Genomic DNA, 22,415 nt, shown 5'->3' with positions numbered 1-22,415 from the left:
GATACTTCGACGCAAATTGTGCAGGATCACTAGATGAAAGATGCTCTACAATAGGCTAGTGTATTTTTTTAGAGATAAGTAAGTTATCTAGATGAGTAAAAAGCAAACAGTTGCTCGATCCAATGCTGAGGCAGAGTATCGTGCTATAGCAAATACCGTATGTAAAATTATATGGTTGAAAAGTTTTGTTACTGAATTGGGAATTCTTATGAAGATTCATGTGGCTATATATTGTAACAACCGAGCTGTCATTCATATACATATTGAAGTTTATTGTCACTTTAATCATGCAAAGGTTACCGTTGGCATCATTTCCACTGTTTGTTTCATCCTCTGCTCAATTGATGGATATTTTCACTAAGGCTCTTGCTGGAAGTTGGACAACGTATTCTTAACAAGCTAGCACAATTGATATCTATATCTTAGCTTGAAAGGGAATGTAACAGGGGGGGGGGGGGGGGTGTGCTGTTGAGCCTTTAAATTGTGGGCCTTTAGTCTTTGGGTTATTTCTCTTTAAATTGTTTATGTTTTTCCTCTTTGCCCTCTTTCCAATTATACATCTCCATCTATTATAACTAAGGGTTGGATGTCTAGCCCTATATATGACTTATTCTTCTTTCTTAAATTCTTTTCTTCTCCGACTAGTCAAATTATAATATATTCAATAATAGATAAAAGGTGGATGAGGGTGGGCTATGTACCAAGGAATAGTAGTAATACAAAGCAAGATCTTTTCATTGGACCATTGCGTTTGTAACTAGTACATTTTTTACTTGAAATTCTTAGAACAATATAAAATAAAAAATATTATGAAATCAACCTAATTCTAGAATGTCGATGAATGCATTCCTACCGAAGGATATGAGAAATGTCAACATGATGAGGATGTCGTGCATGAGAGAGGAAGAGGGGGTAGACCTATGGCTGCCAACATTTGTCAGCAGCCATTATACAAACTAAAATTAAAACATCTGATTATTGGCTTGAAACATCACTCGAAAAGATTGCAGAAAGCTGTGTTTGCGAAAGAGATTATTTTCACCAAGGAAAAATATAGATTGATGGTACTGTCATGATTTTTCATCCAAAACTAGCCAAAGAAAGTGAGAATACATGGACTACAAGTTTGGTTGACATGGTGAATCAACATCAGAGCTTAAGGTGTTAGATAGACATTTCAACCCTCGAAAATCCAATGCAATGAGGCACTTCAAACAGTTAGAATAATATCAGAAGCTACATCTGAAATATACAAGAAACGCATACAATACAGAGAAAGACAACTAGATGGATGGAAATTAATAACAAAAGATACAAGATAAATTAAGGTCTTTCCTAGAATGACAATGTGTCTGAGACATATGTCAGAACCAATTGCTCTGCCGCAACAGCATTGAAGGATCTTACTCCGGCCTTGTTTTTGAGTGGTATTGACCGACCTGTGCTCACATTGGAGGATCATTTGAAGGCCCTCTCATCCATGTGGCTTTCACTTCTTGATACGCGGGAGTAGCACGCACTCTGATGGAAGGCTGAAGTTGAATTTCCCTGATAGCTGCAAATCCCCTCAGAAGTAAATAGCAGTTTGGGACCGTAGGGATAAGCACTGTCCTAGATGAGAAAGAACAAAGACTTCCAGCACATGGAACAAAGTTCATCTCCGAACAGTCCTAGCTGTTAAACGGATGAAAGGAGATTCTGAATCCATCAGATTGATATAGGGTAAGCTAACACAAGTTTGCAAATTATGGTGTAGATTGGGATTCTGGTCTCCGGCTCGTTAGATGAGCTGTTGCAGACAGTGGAGTCTGTGTGAATGAGCCAGGGCTCAATCCCTGGTACCTTAAAAATAAAATAAAAATAAAAAGAAAGAAAGAAAGGTCATGATTCTACTGGTTTGGAATTATATGCCGCTCATATATTTTACTGTGTAGTTCCATGTACATTCCATTTTAATATGCTTTTTTATTCATTTGATATACAAATGTTACCAAGTACTAGAAAAGCATACAATCATCATTAATACATAACTTTACCTGAAATGTTGTTACATTGATCACCACATGTCAGTTGACTTCCATGGATTCAGAGTCCGGCGTAAAATAGCTGGAGCGAATGCGCTTGGAGAACAATGGACTGGGAATCCTAGCAAGCCTTTGAGCTATACAATTTACAGATTCTACTTGACTAGCCTCTTCTTGGGATGATAACCATCGCTTCTTGCATCCAACACGAACACTATTTCCTATTTTTGAGAGGTAGAAATATAATGCTTAAATAAGTCATTCAAGGAAAAAAGATCTGGTACATCAGGGAATAGTGTAGTTGGTCCTCGCCAATCTCTCAACTGTTGATGGACATTTTTGTGAGAACCCAGTGCAAAATGAAAATGGATCAAAATGGGATTAATTTTTTCCTTGAAATTTTCCATTTTGAATTTGCATGGAGCTCCTGCCAGTATCCATGTACAGCAGGAGATCATGTAGACTTAGTAAACCAAAGTCAAGGCTCATAACAAAAATATACAAAAATGAGGGCCTTCAGAAAATACTCAAATGATATATGACGTACCACATATAGAACTCGACTTGGAATCAACTGCATACCCACTTTCAGAATCATAGGGTAGCCCCTGAATGTGCACCGAGTTGTTAAGCACATTCCGGCAATCATGATACCTGCAGGCAAAACCCATGGTTCAATATGCTACTCTGAGGATAAGCAATATCATTAATGACTGGACAAAAAAATAAAAAATAGCAGAGATCTAGACGAAACTAGAAACAAAAATTCAATGTACATCAAAATGATAATCAAATGCCCGATTTCAGAACTGTTTATTTATTCAGTACAAGGTTGAAGACAACCTAAGAGCAAGAAGTGCTCACCTTATCATATACTCAACAAATTCATCAATAAGGACAGGCCAAGAACCTGTTGATATTATGAGGATGAAAACTACAGGAATCAGATAATGGTCATTTAACATGAAAATCTACAATATAAAAAGGAGAAACATGGCAACTTAACATCTTCTGTAATTTAGCTTCAGAAAAGTAAATAATCCACAGACACCAGTCTGTGCAAATTGTAGTCATCATGTACTATAGTCCTCCCATTGACTGATGAAAAATGGAGCACAGACACCAGGCCTGAATGCCTTGTCACTTTTTGGGTGGGCCCAGTGTCTTCTACTAAAGGGACAGTGCAAGAATTATAGTTCTTGCAGACTACCCATATTTTTCACGAATACGAACAGGTCTCACTAGTCATAAGCCCGAATCAAAGTCACAACCTCTGTACAGGTGAAAAATTGGGCTCTACTCTGGAAGTGATCAAAACAGCGTACAACAGTCAACACCACCTTAGTTAGAATACCCATTGATTAAGAGGGCCAAAAGTAACTAATAATACCTTCAGGGTCATAATTGCCGAGATCTTCATGCACAACTATGCTGAAGGTCAAAACTTGTAACCAAGTATCTTCAGAGATAGTGTGGCGTTGATGTTCCTACGAAAGTAATTGATCAGGAACATACTTCATACAAAGAATCATCATCATCATCAGAACAGCCGCCGCCGCTGCTGCCGCTGCCACCAATACCATCATCACTGTGTCCCAGCTATTTGGGTTCAACTATTCTTATCATTGCTTGGCCCCACCACAAAGAACACCTGGTGCAAAAATCAGACCAATCCCCTCATCAAGTGGACCACAAAAAACAATGGATAACCGGCAAACTGGTCCAATGTACAGGTATGACCGCCTGATGAGTGGATAATTCGGACTTTTGCACCAGGTGATCTTCATGGTGGGGCAAACCAATTAGATGGATTGGAGGTCATACAGACTTACACAGACGATAAGTAGACAATTATGCACCACTTGGATGATAATACTATGGTTCAACTGGCTGCATGCGAGACCACACAAACACAAGTTGGTAGATATCATATGGCAAGATCACTGAAAAGAAGCCAAGTGCATTCTCTATTTCCTATGACTGGAAATACTAGAATTGAAATGCTTCAACTTATGTGGTGTGACTCTATATAAACCCCTTTGCCTGGAGCGACTCAAGTTATCCCCTCCATCCACAACTATTTATCATTCAGATGCTTCACCAAAATACAAAGTAAAAAAACAAAAAATAGTGAAATTCAGATTTACTGCAGCACTTGATAGTCACTTGATAGTCACTTTGCCTTATAATCAGTGTTTTAAATATCGACGATATCAGCCGATATATCCCGCGATATATCTTGTATCCCACTTGTGCGATACGAAATGCACGGGTAGTGCCGATATATCCCACCTATTTGATCCAGTAAGCATTTTCAATTTTTGATACATGTTTTTGTTATAAATCACGTTAAACGAGTGTCAAATGGTTACAAATGTACGATTCTTCACATTTTCCATGAAAAATCATGGATTTGGAACTTCGATTTCAAGATTTAGGGGAGATGGGTCAAGTTTGCAGAAAATTGAGAAAAATCAAAATTTCTCAACTTCTCGCAAATCATTTGCAATATTTGTATCCAAACGCAAAATTAAACTTGTATGTAACCTGATCTAGTGATTCTTCTTTTTCTTTTAAATGTATTGCTTGTGTTTCCATACATGTCTTCTTATGTTTATAAATTATATGAATAGACTTTGAATATACTTGCATCAATTCAGTTGGAAAGCACAAATATTAGGACCCCATAAAACCGAAACCCCTATTATGTGCACTTTTTTTGTAATGTTTTGATTTCTAAGTGTGTATTAATGTCTTTTTCAACAATCCCTGAAGTTTCATTGAAAATTTTTACCAATTTCTCAATGTTCCCATGTTTCCCAACTACAGCGATACATTACGCAATACAACCGATATATCCCATGCGATAACCGATATGTATCCGTATCCCAAGGGTATGATACATTATGCGATAACGATATTTAAAACATTGCTTATAATTTTATTCTCATTGAAATAAATATTGAGAATTGCCTAGCAGCCACATGTCACACATGGCCTGAAAAACATTGAAGTGATCATAACAATAGAAGCCAATGTACCTTTACAAAACCACACCATTGATCAAGTAGTCGAAACCTTCCAGTCAAAACCAGCTTCCACGCCTCAATCCCTGTGCTTACAACTTTACACCAGTAACAAAGTGCAAGGATTACTCTCATTAACCTTGGGTAAGAAACTAAGCATCACCTATAAGTCGTCAAACACTTAAAAATTTTAAATTTTAAATTTTAAAATAAATAAATTTTTTTTAAAAAAAGGAAGCTGTTTGAACTTACGGATATTCTTTTGGCCTCTTTCCCGACAAATGAAGTAAACAAATTGATAAAAGCAGGAGAAATGGCATGAATCCAACAGCTGCATTGTCAAATGTCAATAGAAACGGTAAGTGGACTGTATACCTTATAATAACACTGCAAAAATTTGAAGTTATGGCTTCACAAATCACCAAAGCATCTGGTAAGGTAAGAAAGCTAGTTGTTTCTCAAAAGAAGAATGGATATGCTTGTGTATAACTGGTAATTCAATGCTTCATACCAGATGCAAAATAGTGAAGTGAAAAAGGCTGTAAAAGATGGTTGATGTATTTGACACAAGTTGTTATCAATTCTGCATTCCGCTATGGATCAAGTACTAGAAACAACAACGATATGCAGAAATTAGCTATTTCACATTGCAGCAAACGATCAGAAAATGCAGAAATGTGGAGTAAGTTATACTGATATTTGTCCTATGCAAAGATAGAGTACATGACCTGAAAATTCAATCAGTGAAAGATCCAATTTCTTGTGGTGATATTGTCCCATGCCATGATGGTGCAAATCGGCACTCACATTGCAAAGGGAGAGGACATATCTCTGCACCCAGATGTCTGTTCTCACTTCTCAGTCGTATTTAACTCATTTTGAAGGCCCTTTCAAGATCTATGACTGCTATTTCTTTGCATTTTGTGAGATTTGGTCATTTCAGGTCTCAAAATATAGACTAAAAATACGTGACAAATTTATCACGATTTTTTTTTTTTCTTTTTTTGTTTCTTCTTTTGGTTTTTCAAGTGACTTTATTCATGCATTGTGAGTTTATGGCCTTTCTTCAAGCATGGAGAGTTTATTCATGAATTTATGGCCTACAAATTTATGCATCTTATGTGTGTGGAGGAACCAGTGGATGCATTTATTCATGAATTGTTCTTCTTGGGGGAGGTTTGAAGGAGATTTTTTTTTCAAAAAAAAATCATTCTGGAATGCCTTGAGTGATGATGGGAAAGATAGAAGCCTTTATCCAGGTATAGAATGGGGGTTGTTCGGGCACAGGGAAGGTTTTATGGTGTCTCGTTTGGCTGGTCAGGCTACAGTCTATGTGGAAGGAATGAAATAATAGAACATTCAACAACAAATCTGGATTACAGATGAATGCATTCCGAATGGCTAGAGGAAAGTACTTAATTGGACTGTGGGATTAAGTGCCTTTGGCAGGTCAGACAGGACAAATAGGGGAATTTAGGGGAAGGGTTCTTCCTTGTACAGGTCCTGATGATCTCTCTTGATCATCTTCTTTTTTACCGACACCTTTGTACATTGGCTCCACATTGTTGAGTGTTCTGTGTAGTTTTGTGATTATCATTCAACCAATAAATAAAAAAAAGGTTAGGACCTTATGTAGGAACTCAAAGGCTGTAATTGAATTGAATCGACAGTGGCAATCTCATATAAAGCTATAGGTTTTGGACTTCGATATTTACCCTATCATATTGACGTAACTTCTGGGGTTTATGTGAAATAAGATGAAGAACAGTAGTTTTTAGTGTTTGAGTGATTCTCAACATTCTGAGAAGTGAATCCTCATACGTTTTGGTTGTTGCTTTCCAATGCTGCATTTTCTCTATTTACCTCCATATGTTGTGTGAAGTGACAACTTGGTGTCATGCAACTCATGTTGGAACATCTGGAAGCTCAAGTGAATCCGAGTGAGGAAAATCACATTGATTCATGTATCAAAATGAGTGACCATGACTTGGATATGAGTCAAAGCCATCCAAAAGATGGATCCTGAATATCATGAATATGAGAAAAAGAAATAATCTAAAAGACAGCAAAATAAGAAAAACATAATTGAACCTAAGCATGAAAAGAAGAGATTTGACTGTACTGAAATGGAAGAGAAAAACCATAATTCTTAGCCTATCCCGTAATTAGGTGCAAACAAATTCAGAACAGACTGTATATACAAGGAAAAAGGGGACAAGTGGTTATAAAGGAAAGGGACCTCACATATGAGTCCAGCTCTGACTTGAGTCTACGGAGTCCATCAAGAGCAGCAACCCTACAAGGGGAACAAGACATCGGAAATAGTTAAAATTTAAGGCTGAGTTATTATATTCCCATGTCTATCTTTTGTTGTGCATCGTCCATCTGAAAGTTCTTGTGCTGACACATCCACAAGCTTGCATGCATATTAAAAGAAGAAGCATATAATGTGTAACAAGGACACTCTTTTTCTAAAACATTGCACATCCAACACCAGTCTGACATGCATTTAGGTGTGTAAGGCACACATTGACACAAGAACTAAGAGAATACCTCAAATTACCTAGCATTATGCTATTTTTTGATAGATGGGGAAATTTGTTAAATAAAATGAAAGGTACATCAGAGCAAGCGCAGAGATTGCCCAATAAATGAAGAGGAACTTGTTAGCCTCACCAGGTCAAAGAATAGATACTACTACCTCCTTAGCTAGGTCACAAATATCCTCAATAATATTCAAAAATCTCCATGTAAAACTCCTTCGAGAAGCCTAGAGATGCAACAAACTAAGTTTCCTTCCACGATGAGCTTTCATTGCAGAGAAGTGAGAAAAAAAATACTAAAAATGGAGTCCTCACTTCCATTTCATTGGAACTTTTTTTACCTATGGCACGGAGAAAACTAGCTAAATCTAACCCTTGTAATGGCACATACCACTGATTCTGGCCAATCCTGGATTGTCCTATCAAACTACCCTCAATTTTAACTGGTAACAACACTGCAAACCAGTGTCAACTGTAAACTAGAAAACACTACAAAAATCCCAAAATAAGACCAAGAATGAAGAATTCAACAAGCATGGAATTCTTGCAAAAGAAGTCACGGAAAGAGACCCAGGAGATCTGAAACTTAAAGCACGAAAAGAAATAAACATGGAGAAACCTCACAGAGGAACCAATGCTACCAGCCACACCAAGAGTCATTGTCCAAATGCATTAAAAGGACCAGGTTTAGCCCAACTGGTACCCACCACCTCTCATGCGACCAAAGCCCAAAATCAGCCTTCCTGTACTCCACCCATAACCAACCACCCTTGGCCCTCTCTGAGATGTACCGTGTACGTACACATGGTTGTTTCTATGCTTGCATGTTCCACCCATTACCAACCACCCTTAGCAGATTTGCAACGCATGTGTGAATGCGTGACTGTTTCCATGCTTGTGTGTGTTTGTATGTCTATGCATGCATATCTATTATTTGCACTTGTATCGTTGTCGATGCCGTAGCCTTGTCTGAGCTATTTGGGTTGGTACTTGTACATTATCTGATACTGTCAGTTCATGAAAGCATATCTTACATGTATGCATGTACTCTAAGTCTCTAACAAATGTGCACACATGCACACACACAATAACACATTCATTTGGATGCATGCATTAGTTTCTAAATGCTTTTTTTTTTTTTTTTTGGTATGCATATATGATGGATATGTATTAAGGAAAATGTATGTGACAGTATTAAGGAAAATATATGTGACAGGATAAGATTGTAGAACTGCCACTAACAAGAGATGCTTCCACAAGATGCGCATGCACACGCTTGCGAGCACAGACATACAATAGTACTTTTCAGTGGGATGATGGCTGCGTAGAATACATATGGGATTCCCAACAAATGATACAGATACATATACTATCATGAACATTTATCAAATACACTGGACTGACATATATTACCCAGTTTGACCTTCGGATTCTGCATATGCTGAAAGTACGGCCAAAGGTGCTTTCAGCTTTCCCAGAGAATCACCTGATGATAAAATTTCTGCAAGAAGAAGAACACGAAGAAGAAAAAAGGAAAGAAAAATAAAATAACTGCTAAAATAACCACAGGCTTTTACTATAAAAGACCTAGGTTATGAAAACCATAAAAAAGGAAAAGGTTGAAGAAACATTCACCAATTTTATGCCAAAGCCATGGAAAAATATGTCTATAACATGGTGAAGTCCCAAACACACTTGCAAATGTACAGTGTGACCATGCACTTCAATTACTACAAATTTAATGAAACACAGATATTCTCTTTATCCGATCTTTGTTGTTCGGCGCTTGGGGAAGGGGATGTAATGCATATAAAATTAAAGTTAGGTAAGTAAAATTACTGGTAAATGAGAAACACCCCAATTCAAGAGAATGTAAAAAACCGGTTCTCAATGTGATCACAGAGATAACTAATGGCAGTGCCGGAGGCTTGGTGATCCTTGTGGATTTGATTTTTCTGGACGTCCATCTTTGGCTTTCTTGGACTACTAGTTGAAGGTTGAGGAGTTCTGAACCTATCACAGACTTGAATTGAACTAAGAATGTGGCCACTGGCCAGGCCTAGTGACCAAAGACATGCTGGTAAAAGACAATGTTGTACAATTTAAGACAACTACTTTCAAAAGACTGTGGCTTTCCACCATTTTTTGTATCCTCTCAATTTATAGCTGAGGGTTGGACAATTCATTCAGATTTAGCACCACCAATATTGGGACTCCAAGTAGCTTAATTGGAACATTCTCAACTATATCCAGATAACAAGCCTGCTGTGGAACTGGATTACTGTCGGTGAAAGTAATTCTGAATAAAGACAAGAATAACAGCATCCAGTCCTTATTATGTCAACTTCCAAGATAACTGTAACTTTTCTTGACTAAAGATTGGACCAATCTTCAAAAGAAGCGAACAGTATTACCACACTCGCAATGATTGGGAACAGCTAAGATCCATAACAAGTCAAGCACATTTACCCATTCAATGCAATGCAAGTGAGCAGAATAACTGCGAATATACCACAAACATGAGGCCAGTGTTTTAAATAGCGGTAGCGTGTTGCACAGCATTCAGCCCTCTGTAGTGTGTAGCATAAATAGTGTAGCATGTAGCGTAAGCTACGCGATGCTTCTATTTAAATATAGGAAAAATATGATAGATAGTAAGAAATAAGCAAACAATATAAAAATGCCTAAAAGGTGATTCAGTTTTTCAAGTATAAGCATATTCAAACAAGTTATTAAATATCATTTATCAAAAGCCAATCCACATAGAAAGTCATAAACCAAATCAAATAATTATCACGTCAACAACTTCCTAAGCAAACCACTTTATTTTATTTTTTTTAATCTAACCTCTTTAATTGATAATGTCTAATTGAAACCACAACTCACAAGTATGAAAAGAAATAAAAATCTCACTGGTTAAGAGTATCAAGTACAATACAAATGTCATCTATACAAAGAGGGGTTTTTGAAAAGAGGAACCCTTTTTCCTTTTAAGTTTAGTTTTAAAGGTTTTTCAAGCGTGTGATTTTCACACCAACTTTAAGTGAAAGCAAACAACGAAAGGTTTGGTTTTAAGTTTACATTTTAAGTTTTATATATATATATATATATATATATATATATATATATATATATATATATATATATAATATGAGTTTAACACCATTTTTAACAAACAAAATTTTAAAAATAAAAATAAATGTTCTCATCACTCTTCAAATTTAAAAAATAATAATAAATAAATAAATACACTATAGCGTATGCTACAAACATTACATGCTATGTATTTGTAGCATACGATACAACCCATGTAGCGTACACTACAGGGGATTTATGCTATTTAGCTACACTACGTAGCGCTACGCTACATAGCATACGCTGCTGTTACTCTACGACCGCTATTTGAAACACTGCATGGGGCCTATTATATATTCAACAATCAATCCACATGATGACCCTCAAAACCAGATTCTTGGAAGCCTGACCAAGAAGTTTAACTAGCAATCGACCACTTGAAAGAGATTATTCAATCTAACATTGAAGAATCACAGATTCTCTTGAGTACATCATCGCATCCAAACACCATTTATGCAGACAAAAAACAATTTGATCGAGGCAGCCAATCAATGAATGTTGAAACGGTCCACAAGAATTAGAAGACTATAACATGGACTCTGCTCATGAGAGACGACCATGAAGAACCAGTAAAAGAAATAGTATCGGAAACAAGAGAGGGGAAGAGAAAGTACCACAATACTCACGGTATATCACCGCCATCGGATAAATGCAATGGCCCAAAAGGGTCCTCATCGAGAAGGAAGCCCTACAGAGAGGAAACAATCTTTGCAGAGTAAAAAGGAAATAAAGTATACAAAGCAGAAAGGTATAACAACATCGATAAATGATAGATTAAGAACCAATGATTCCCTGAGTTCATACTTACCTGGGTGCTCAATTCACTGGGAGGCAATAATTTACAATGACAGAGAACCTTTCAATTATCTGAATTTGAAACCTTCAAACCAAATGCCTTGCTGCTTCAGGTTTCAGATTGGTTTCTTTCCTCCTTCACCAAAGGGCTGGAAAATTTTCTGACTGTTATGCTTTTTATGCTAAGCTCTTTCAGCATCTCTTTATGTCTGCACTTAGATTATTGACAAAGGTTTAAAGAAGCAATATATTCAAAATTTTCACAGGTAACCTATGCCTACTTGAATATAATTTAAAAGATTATACAAGATACCGATGATGATTCACAAAATACAATGAATGATAAGTTAGCACATTACTTGACCAATTCCATGGATATCTAATCTTATTTATACTTGACAAATAAAAATACGAAAAGCTTAAATTGCTAGAAAAGACCAACATTTCTCTCCAAGCCCCCATGTTGTAGAACCATAAAAAGCACTCAATCTTGTGTTAAACATCCCTTTGCTTCCCCAAGTCCAGACTTCATAAAACATGAGTAACAACATTCTTTTAGAAGATAACAGTAAAACTATCAACCCAAAAACATTACACCATGGGAACAAATTCCCAATACAAACGGCCTCCCATAGATAAATATCTACATCTCCAACTTGCCAACTTCTTCTCGATTCTTTCGATCACCTTATACCAAAGGTGCTTAGCCGGGTTCCCAATGCATAACGGCAACCTTAAGTGGGTCGAAGGAAAAGTCCCTTGCTTGCATCCAAAGATGCCTGCCAATCACCTCAAAGCGTCCTCAGACACATGGATGCCCAACATTTCAAATTTTGCAACATTAATCTTCAATCCCGACACAGCCTCATAACAGACTATTATTTGCATAGATTATCAACCGACCTTTCATCAGCATCATAGAATAAAAGAGTGTCTCAGCATACTAAAGATGACTAATAGAAACCCCACTAGTTGAAGTCTTGAAACCGCTAAGCAAATTATTTTCCTCTCCTCTACTCAGCAGTCTCCTAAAAGCCTCCCCAATCACTACAAACAAATAAGGATAATGGGGATCGCCGTTTCTAAGGTCCCTGGAAGCGCTGGAAAAACCTTTCAGCAAGCCGTTGATTAAAATGGAAAAAGATGCAGACTGCACACAATACCTTATCCATCCCCTCCACTTCAAACTGCATCCCAACCTTCCAAGCATGTAGTCCAAAAACTCCTATTCCATATGATGGTAGGCCTTCTTAATATCCAGCTTACACACCACCGCACTTTTCTTCTCCTTATACCTGGAGTCAATACATTCATGGGCAATAAGCGCACTATCTAATATTTGTCTCCTCACAACAAACACCCCTTGATTCTCAGAAATAATCTTTGGAAGGACTTCCTTGAACCCATTGGCGAGAATCTTGGCCAAAATTTTATAAAGACATCCTATTAAGCTAATAGGCCATAAATCTCTGCATGATCCGCTCCGTCATTCTTAGGAATGAGAGCTGTGAAAGAAGCCCCAAGCTCCATAGAAATCCTGGTTCGATCATAGAACTCTGAAATGTACTCTATATATAGCCTCACCAACTGCCAAAACTTCTGATGGAACAGAATAGGTAACCTGTCAGACCCTGGCACCTTATCCCCACACATAGAACTCAAAGCAGCTAGAACTTATTCGGAAAAAGGCGCCTCCAAAGAAAGAGTTTCTGCTGTGGATAATTCACAAAAGGACAAATTATCCAACCGCGGTCTCCCCCTCTTCCCTTTTGTCAACAACTTCTTATAGAAATCAACCATGGCCTCACATAACCAGCTCGCATCCGGAATCGGTCAATGGTTTATTCAATTAGTTCCACAAACACAGATAAACCAGAAGCGAGTGGCAACTAGCCCATTATTCGTGTTGGAGAAGTTGTCTTGGCTTTGACAGAATAAGTTGCAACCATCACGCACTGTAGGGACTACAATGTGCATTCATCAACTTCTTATAGAAATCAACAATGGCCTCACATAACCAGCTCTCATCCAGAATCGGTCAATGGTTTATTCAATTAGTTCCACAAACACAGATAAACCAGAAGCAAGTGGCAACTAGCCCACTATTCATGTTGGAGAAGTTGTCTTGGCTTTGACAGAATAAGTTGCAACCATCATGCACTGTAGGGACGACAATGTGCATTCATCAACTTCTTATAGAAATCAACAATGGCCTCACATAACCAGCTCTCATCCGGAATCGGTCAATGGTTTATTCAATTAGTTCCACAAACACAGATAAACAAGAAGCAAGTGGCAACTAGCCCATTATTATTGTTGGAGAAGTTGTCTTGGCTTTGACAGAATAAGTTGCAACCATCATGCACTGTAGAGACTACAATGTGCATTCACCACAAGCTCACAAGTTGTGGCAGCTCATCCACCACAAATATGTAATACATGCATGCAACCTATACTACCCAACCCATGCGCTCCACTGTGATCAGATCATATGAGAAACATCAAAGCGGGCGACAATGCTAAAATTCTATTTTTATAAATCTTCTATCTTTTTTGCTTCTTTTTTTTTTTTTGTTTTCTATAAATACGTGTGAATTCCGATTCTACCGCTTTTCCTATACCCACGCAGATAGCAACCCTACAATATGTTTCAGTAAACGGAGATAATTTCCACCAATTCTAACATTACAATTTCAATCTCTTTCTCACAGCAAACAATGACCCCAAAAAACATACACAATCCCAGAATATAAGAACAGACTGCTGCGAGCTAGAATTCAATCAACCAAAGCAATTGCAGCTGGAATTCAAAAGGATCCTTCAAGGATGACCAAATTCAGATAGAGAAATGATAGCCCACAACCAGCCGCATGCTGCATCCAACGTGTCACTTGAGCGGGACATCCAGGCCATGCAAAAGGTGGGCCCACCACGAAGATCACCTAGAGCAAGAATCAGGCCTGTCCACTCATCAGGAAAGCAGCAGCTCCATTAGAGTCAACGGACGGCAGCCAACGATCCGAGTCACTGTACGTTCGTGTCCCACCTAGTGAGTTGATCGGCCTGATTTTCGAGACTGTACACATCCATTGTTGGGCCCACCTTTTACACGGATCGGATGTCCACACAAGTGACACGTGGATCAGTTCCCATTTAGAGAGATAGAGAAGATAGAATTACCGGAAATGATGCGCGGACGGATCGACAGTCCGTCGCGCCGATTCAAAATAGTAAGCAGGAACCCTTCAGAAATCCGCAGATTCCTGAGAAAAATGGTGATGGAATTTCAGTTGAGGCTTTTTTTTATCTAAATTTGGGTTAGGGTTTTGGTTGTGAACCAAAAAAGGAAAAAAAACGGATATCCATTTCCTCGTCGAAGGAGCTTACATCGTGCATTTTTCCTTTATGTCAGGGAAGCTAGCGTTTTTCCGCTGAAATATCTATCCGGCATATCCGCGTGTCCGTAGGTCCCTGAGAGGCGTTATGTAATACTCCGCCATTGTACGGTACTTGATACGCACGCACCGACAAATTCTACATGTGACGTAAACAAAATCGAGCTAAACTGTCCAGGTCGTGGAACTCAATTTTTAAAAAAAAAGGAAAATCAGATCGATTTGAGTATTTGAACTTTTGGTTAGTGGAATTTGAGCCGTTGGTTTTTTTTTTTTGTTTTTGTTTTTTTTTTAAAATTTTTATTTTTCAACGTTGCATTGAACAGCCACCAGCTGGCCGGTTAAATTTCAGTGTAATTTTGGATGAGGTGCAGGTGAAAAATAAGGTTTGAAAATTAATTTACCTATTGAAAGCTTAAACTACTGATTTTAATTTTTATTTTTTCAAGAATATGGAACCGAACGTATTATTACCTCGCCATCAAATTTGACACACCTGAGGCCTGTGCACATACATCTCTCAAACATGACCCCTCCATCAATGCACCCTTCAAACACGATGCATTGCATGGTCCTGTAGACATATATGGACGTAAAAATAAATAAATAAATATAACTTAATCCAAAACTTCCGAGTCTCCTACGAATTTTTTAATGGTTAAGTGGTAGACTGAGTGAAATATATCCCTTTTCAACACAGAGGTCTTGGTACCGATTCTCTAGTGGAGGTGGCTAACAGTGAAGTGTGAATTGACAATGGATGTACTAACAATCTAATAAATAAAAAAAAAAGGCTTTGAATTTCGGTCACGGGGAAAATGGACCTACCAATGAGAAAAGGTCAAGTCGGAACCTTATGTCCTCGACCTAGCCATACAATAATAGAAACTCCAGATCCGACTTTCAACTCCAAAATCGAAAAGGAGATGAGGTCGAGCTCAACATCCCACCAGTAGGCCAGAGGGACCACATACCTCAATAAAAGGAACCTAATTGCTCCACTAAGAAGACAGGTCGACATGTCCCAAGTCGGCATGTCTCAGGTCAGTATGTCTCAAGTTGGAATACTTCAGGTCAGCACGGACCGCCTCCTATCGAGGTCCGACCTTGTTCGCCCGAGATCTCAGCCGAAGATCTAGGAAGCCCATCGCAATATGGATCCGCCCGAGATCGCAGTCGGAAATCTAGGGCGGCCATTACGACTTTTAATAGGGTTATAATCCTACTACAACTGCCTTTTCTAAACTATAAATAAAAGCACTTCTAATGGTGAAAGGTACGCAAAATCTCTAGTTTAAAACCCCTTACTCAAATAGACCCAAATTCCCTATTTGTCTTAGGCATCGGAGGGTCTCCTGTAATAATCAGGACCTCCTTTGTTCATCCCTTATGCAAGTAAACGAAGGTCCAGAGAAGGCTAACTAAATTTCTGCATTAAATATCCCCACTACTTATGGTGTGGTCCACTAGAGGCTTTAGTCTGTCTCATTTTTTTGCTCGTCCTAGAATTATTCGTCAAAATGGATAGACACGGTGGATAATACATATATATCATGGTGGGCTTGACAAATCCCATCACAAGACTATTCTCTAACTACCCAATTTTCATATTGCCTATAACTCACACATAAATATTCAAGTGCTTGGGATTGTGTGGGGCCCACAGAGATGCACATGACAAATTCATTACATCCATCTCTTTCACAAGTCAATAATAAAATAAGAATATAAAATTCAAGCAAATCCAAATCTTATGTGAGCCATACCACATGAAATAATGGGAATTGAATGCATAGAGTGATAGAAGTTTTGTATAGTACAATATCCATGCCTAATGGTGGCGATCGAACACATGAGGTTACAAAAGTTTTGTATCAGTATGATATTTGTGCTTGGGAAGGTTTGGATGGCATATAAACATCATGGCCAGCTCTTGGAAGGTTTCAATGGTGGACACCTTTTTTTTTTTTTTTTAGAAAACTTTATTTTACATATGCACACACACCCCCACACATTCACGCCATAGTGGGATTTCACCACCTATAGGTACTCGAACCCTTGACCAGGTGTTGAAACTCCTACAAGTCTACCACCAGGTAAGAGTAAGGGACCCAAATGGTGGACACTTCCCTTCCCACTGTTTCTTTTGGCATGGACGGCTTAAACTTTGGATTTATCTCATTTTTAAATTCATAGCCTAAAATGTTCTTTCAGAATGAACGGATGGCATGAATAAAATCATGGGGCCCACAGAGCTGTGCCTAGATGGGAACTAAATATTGCAGTCTGCCCAATGAAGTTTTTAATGGTAGGCGCATTTAATTATCATTGTTTTCTGTGTGGTGTGGCCCACTTGAAATTTAGATCTGATGTGTTTTTGGGACCATGCTTTAGACTGATGGGGAAAAACTGATGGGCAGCTTGAATATACAACACATACAATAAGGTGAGCCTCACGGTCAGGGCATACACATTGACGTGTGGGTGCAAACTAGGTGTTACCCCGTGACAGCTTAGTGAGTGTTGCCCCTACTGTAGGGCCCACCTTGATAATGTGTTGTATGTCACTGTTTTCCATCTATTTTCCCAGCCCATATTTTAGCATGGGGTACCAAAAATGATGCAAATCCAAATCTCAAGTGGACCACACTACAAGAAATAATGGTAATTGAGTGTTTCACCCTTAAAATTTCCAAATGGCCCATCATCGTAAGGTTTTTGTATTGTTTATTTGTAATCCAACCTGTTGATAATGTCAAGAAGATCTCCAACTTTCGTGGCCCATGAAACGCTTTTAATGATTATTCATCACTATTTTTATTGGTATTGTCCACTTGAGAGTTGGATCTTCTCATGATTTGGGATCACATCCTAAAATGAGATGTAAAAACAGATGGACGGTGTCCATGTACAAAAAATACATCAAGGTGGGCCCCACACGGTTAGGGTAACACCCACCAAGATGTTACCCGGGTAACAGCTAACCTGCTCTCCTACGTCTTACCCAATGACACCTAATCGGCTCCCTGTGCGTGTTATGAGAAATCTCCAAGTGTAAAACCCACCTTTTACCCGCTATCCTTTCCAAACTCTCCCAAAGTTTATTTTTTCAAATTAAACCATTTTGTACGGACATACTATTTTCAGACGAAAATCCTTTGCATGGATGCTTTCCGTTTAACTATAGCTACGAATTATAACCGCAGCTATTAGTAGCATAGGTAAACAGGTATACTGTGCAAGGGCTTGCAACCTGAATGCTCCACTACCAGTTGCTACGGTTATAATTCGTAGCTATAGTTCAACAAAGTGTTCTGCCAAATGCAAGGGTATTTTCATCCGAAAAAAGTGTGTCCGTACAGAATGGTTTAGCTTGGTAAAGTAAAGTTTGAAAGCGTTTGGAAAAGACGGTGGGTAAAAGGTAGGTTTTACAGTTGGAAATTTCTCGCATGTTATTAACACCGTACTGTACCTCTGATGCAGGGAAGTTATGTGGGCCCCACTATGATGTATTGGATATATCCACACTGTCTATGATGTATTGGATATATCCACACCATCCATCTATTTTTTCAGATTAGTTTTTGGGCATAAGACCAAATGTGAGGTAGATTCAGATTTCAAATGGACCACACCACATAAAATAGCGGGAATCATATGCCTATCATTGAAAACTCCCTAGGGCCACGAAAGTTTTGGATCAAAGAAAATATTTGTGTTCTCCCTTAATCAAGGTCGTTTGTCACCTTATGAATAGGTTTGATGGCAAATAAGCATAAGAGTGGGCCCTAGGAAGATTTCAACCATAGGCATCATTGTCCACATTGATTTATGGTGTGGTCCACTAGAGGTGGATATTCCTCGTTTCATTTTTTATTTTGTTTTATTTTGCTCACCGTTCAAAATGATCCGGAGAAATGGATGGATAGTGTGGATATAACACATTCACCATAGTTGCCCAATGAAACCTTTTCACCTGGCCACCTAATATATTTTAAAGACTTAAAAGGGTAATATTGTCTTTTTAAAATGTTAGTAGGATACTTCCGTAACCTTAGTCTAAAAATATAAACTAAAATGACTTGCCACATTTAGTTATAAGTAACAAGTAAAGGAAGGGTTGCAGAAATTTAAAAAATAATAATAATAATAATAATTTTAAGTGACTTTTAACATTAAGTATTAATTACTTAATCTATGTCCTTTACCAAACGGTCTAAACATCTGAAATCATTGAAAAATGTCATTTTCAATTATTAGTTCAGAAAATGACATTTGGCCTAGTATTCTCTTTCATGTGACGTTGCCGATGCCTGTGCGTTAACCATCACAGTCCATGAGAGTATCAAAGCTTGCATCATCTTTTGAAATTGGACGTGGAAAGCATTTTGCATAAGTTCCTCTGCTCGGATGCAAGGTAGGGTCCGCCCTGATGTTTATGAGAATCCACCCCGTCTATCCATTTTTCGACCTCATTTTAGGATACACGACCAAAAATGAGGAGGATTCAAAACTCAAGTGGGCCTTACGAGAGGAAACAGTGAGGATTATGTGACCACTGTTGAAACATTTATATGGCTACAAAAGTTTTGTATCAGACTAAGTTTTTGGTCTTTTCACTCCATACCCATGAAAATGACCTTATAAACGGTTTGGATGGCATATAAGCATCAAGGTAGAGCTTAGGAAGACAGTAGGCATTTCTTTCCCCACTGTTTCATCTTATATGACCCAAAGTTTTTAGATCTTCCTCATTTTTTGTTGCACGTGGGAAATGAGCTTTAAAAATAGATAAATGGGTTGAATTTCTCATAAAGATCACTGTAGACCCGACCTGATATCCCAGCACAAGAACTCTGTGCCCTTTGAAACTTGGGTCGAAAACTATGGGGAAAAAAATTGACGCAGATTGCATCCTAAGTAGTTCGTGGGGCCACCGTTTTGTATGAGTCTTATGCACAAAGTCTAACCGTATTTCCAGCTTGTTGTACCATGAGCTTAAAATTGAGCTCAAGCAGACCACACCAGAGGAAACAGTGGGAATTGAACACCTAATATCCAAAACTTCGGGGGTAAAGAAGTTTTGGATCTAAGCTGATATTTGAGTTTTCCCTTAGCCAATGTCTATGTGACTTTACAAACAAGTTGGATGATAGATAAATATCAATTTGAGCACTGGAAAGGTTACAACTTGGATGTCATTATCCCTTCTTCATTGGATGACAAATAGGCATCACTTTAGGCCCTAGGAAGGTTTTAACGTGGACGTCATCATCCCCACTTCACTTTTTCATGTGGCATGGTCCACTTAAGCTTTGGATATGCTTCAACTTTGACCTCAAGCCCTAAAATAAGCTGATAAAATAGATGGACTCTATGGATAGACACACATTACCGTCATCCCCCACTAAGTTTACTTAGTCTACTCATATGCAATTCGAGTCATTTTCCTATAGCTCTGGCTGTGAGGCCCTTGGACTCCCCAAAGAGAAGGCTGATCCAATTGCCACGTAGACCACTATGTTAATTTGGAAGTTTTGTATCTCTTATTTTATGTGTGGCCCACCTAAGCATTATATAGACCTAATTTCTGGCAAATTCTATCACAGTAAGATTCACCATGTTGGGTGCAAGTCAAGCAGGTTGAGTCAGGTTACACTCGAATCTGACCTAACCATACTCGAACCCGACCTAACCTCAAGAGAAGTAGAGGACCCAACCCAACCCAAATTCCTTTATACGTAACCTAACTTGACTTGAAATGACCCAACCCAACCCGAATACATGTGATTGTTCCCAACCTAACCTAATCGGACGGAAAATTGGTCAATCTAAATCCAATCAGTTTCAAATTAGGTTGACATTTTCCAACCTAATGCCAACCTGAGGACCTTAATAGTTTGGCCCAAACTTGGGTTGAGTCAATTTACAATATCACATTAATGTAAATTTGTATCATGATCTTTTTCAAAGACAGGAGCCTTTCATATGATGGCCTCACAGAGGATGGGGACATTGAGAAAAGATTTCATACTAACATATTTTAGTCATTGGATTACATTTTCAGAAGAATATACACTAAATAATCAAAGGTTATAATTTCCAATCCAATGCCCTCTTTAGTTGTTAGGGAACTCATTCCTTCGATTTTATGTTTTTGGAAGAAATGCAAAATTGGTCTCAATCAGATCACTAGGTTACAAAGCGGCCTTAGCGGCTCCTTACCTGTGTCCCTTGACCCGTTTGTGTTCATCACTCCCAATTAACAATACGATGGGCAAGTTGTCAAAATGTTGCTCACTGGACACTACAGGGAGGCTTGTCACCACAACGTATGTCGACAACATGAACACGATGTGCCATACCAACATACTCAGCTCATGAGTCTTGTGAATCATATAACTAATGGTTTTCAATAGACTTATTTAATGAAAATGGGGTATTCAAGATTCAATTTATTTGTTATCATACATTATGAACACACACGATCAATTAGTCGTGAGACTAATTTGATTGACCTGGAGGGACCATGGCACAACTGCCATTGGGTGAAAGCATCTCGCTTAGTCTAGTTACTTCTAGTTGTATGTGTTTGACTCTGGGTCGTTCAAACAAGCTTAGGGTGGCCGACCCAACACAAAACATCCTTTAATTCGAACATTTTGTCAATTGACCAATATCCTGTACAATTCTAAGTATTAACACATACTAAACATGCAATATGCAATCAAGTGAGCTTTCGCATAATTCTAAATCTAACAAATAAATCGCTTAGGCATTTCATCAAGCATGTGAGCATCCATAAACAAGTAGTAGCATGAATTAGAACCAATAATTGAAATATGAACATGTTAGCATGTTTCAAACTATTTACAATAAGAAATTATTAACTGAGACCCCCAAGGGTCGATAAACAGCAACTTAGGAATAATGATCCGCACCTTACGTTAGTTTGCCCTACTTAGATTTGTTCCTAGGGTTAGGGTTTTAGAAAGAATCACCAAATCTTAAACAATTCAAACAAGCCTTTGTAAGGTCGGTGACAACTCAACCCTAACATCTATATTAGAAATTTCATCTCGAAGTTTACCTTCAATACCTGATGAAGGAGATCCAACAAAGGATTCGATCGTGGTTATATTGCTGATCAGATAGGAAGAAGGCAACCCTCACAAGCAGTCTCCCTCTGTCATACAACTCCATCTTCTACTCTCCTCTTTCTCTCTTTCTCACAAATAGGATTCAAATTCATATGGAGGAAGGGGTGTGAATTTGAGAGCTATTTATAGTGCCAGAATGTTCACAAATGGTCCAAATAACCCTTTGTTCATTATACTAACCCTAAGGGAGGTCGTTTCCAACTAATGGGACCCAACGGGAGGTTTGTGGGTCAATCTGTGCCATGGGATATTTATCCCACTAAGGGATCCATGTTTGGATAAAACCATCTGATGATCGGACGTGTCAATCAATTAATAAGATCCAAATTCAGTTCGA

At 38.2% G+C, this 22,415-nt stretch overlaps 1 protein-coding gene across 9 annotated transcripts; it reads right to left on the bottom strand.

Annotated features, from left to right (window-relative positions):
• Positions 1-1,175: 1,175 nt before the first annotated feature.
• On the bottom strand, positions 1,176-15,063 carry LOC131242855 (defective in cullin neddylation protein AAR3-like). 9 transcript variants are annotated; one of them, XM_058241774.1, is made up of 12 exons: positions 14,704-14,904; positions 11,537-11,732; positions 11,343-11,416; positions 9,007-9,094; positions 7,295-7,346; positions 5,303-5,381; positions 5,066-5,148; positions 3,415-3,511; positions 2,889-2,958; positions 2,572-2,678; positions 2,037-2,245; positions 1,176-1,555 (listed from the first exon to the last, which is right to left on the bottom strand). In XM_058241774.1, the coding sequence occupies exons 3-11, from the start codon at positions 11,401-11,403 to the stop codon at positions 2,067-2,069; spliced, it is 816 nt and encodes a 271-aa protein (XP_058097757.1). In that variant the 5' UTR covers positions 11,404-11,416; positions 11,537-11,732; positions 14,704-14,904; the 3' UTR covers positions 1,176-1,555; positions 2,037-2,066. The 9 variants fall into 9 exon arrangements, with proteins under 9 accessions (XP_058097757.1, XP_058097762.1, XP_058097760.1 ...); XM_058241779.1 differs by lacking the exon at positions 1,176-1,555 and adding an exon at positions 14,911-15,063 and having other exon boundaries at positions 1,946-2,245; positions 11,537-11,737; positions 14,704-14,786; XM_058241777.1 differs by lacking the exon at positions 1,176-1,555 and adding an exon at positions 14,911-15,063 and having other exon boundaries at positions 1,946-2,245; positions 14,704-14,786.
• Between the last annotated feature and the right edge of the window lie 7,352 nt (positions 15,064-22,415).

This window comes from Magnolia sinica, chromosome 4, assembly GCF_029962835.1.
Source record: "Magnolia sinica isolate HGM2019 chromosome 4, MsV1, whole genome shotgun sequence".
NCBI classification, from domain to species: domain Eukaryota; kingdom Viridiplantae; phylum Streptophyta; class Magnoliopsida; order Magnoliales; family Magnoliaceae; genus Magnolia; species Magnolia sinica.
The sequence above is the reverse complement of the archived record's forward strand: the minus strand, read 5'-3'. Positions and strand labels throughout refer to the sequence as shown.

What these genes read in the sequence shown, in the direction of transcription:
- LOC131242855 (XM_058241779.1), bottom strand. Translation starts at nt 11,403, where the DNA reads ATGAGGACCCTTTTGGGCCATTGCATTTATCCGATGGCGGTGATATAC. An exon ending in AAGAGGCCAAAAGAATATCC is followed by an intron (nt 5,149 to 5,302) that starts GTAAGTTCAAAC and finishes ACTGGTGTAAAG; the next exon opens with TTGTAAGCACAGGGATTGAG. An exon ending in TTTGTTGAGTATATGATAAG is followed by an intron (nt 2,679 to 2,888) that starts GTGAGCACTTCT and finishes TTTTGCCTGCAG; the next exon opens with GTATCATGATTGCCGGAATG.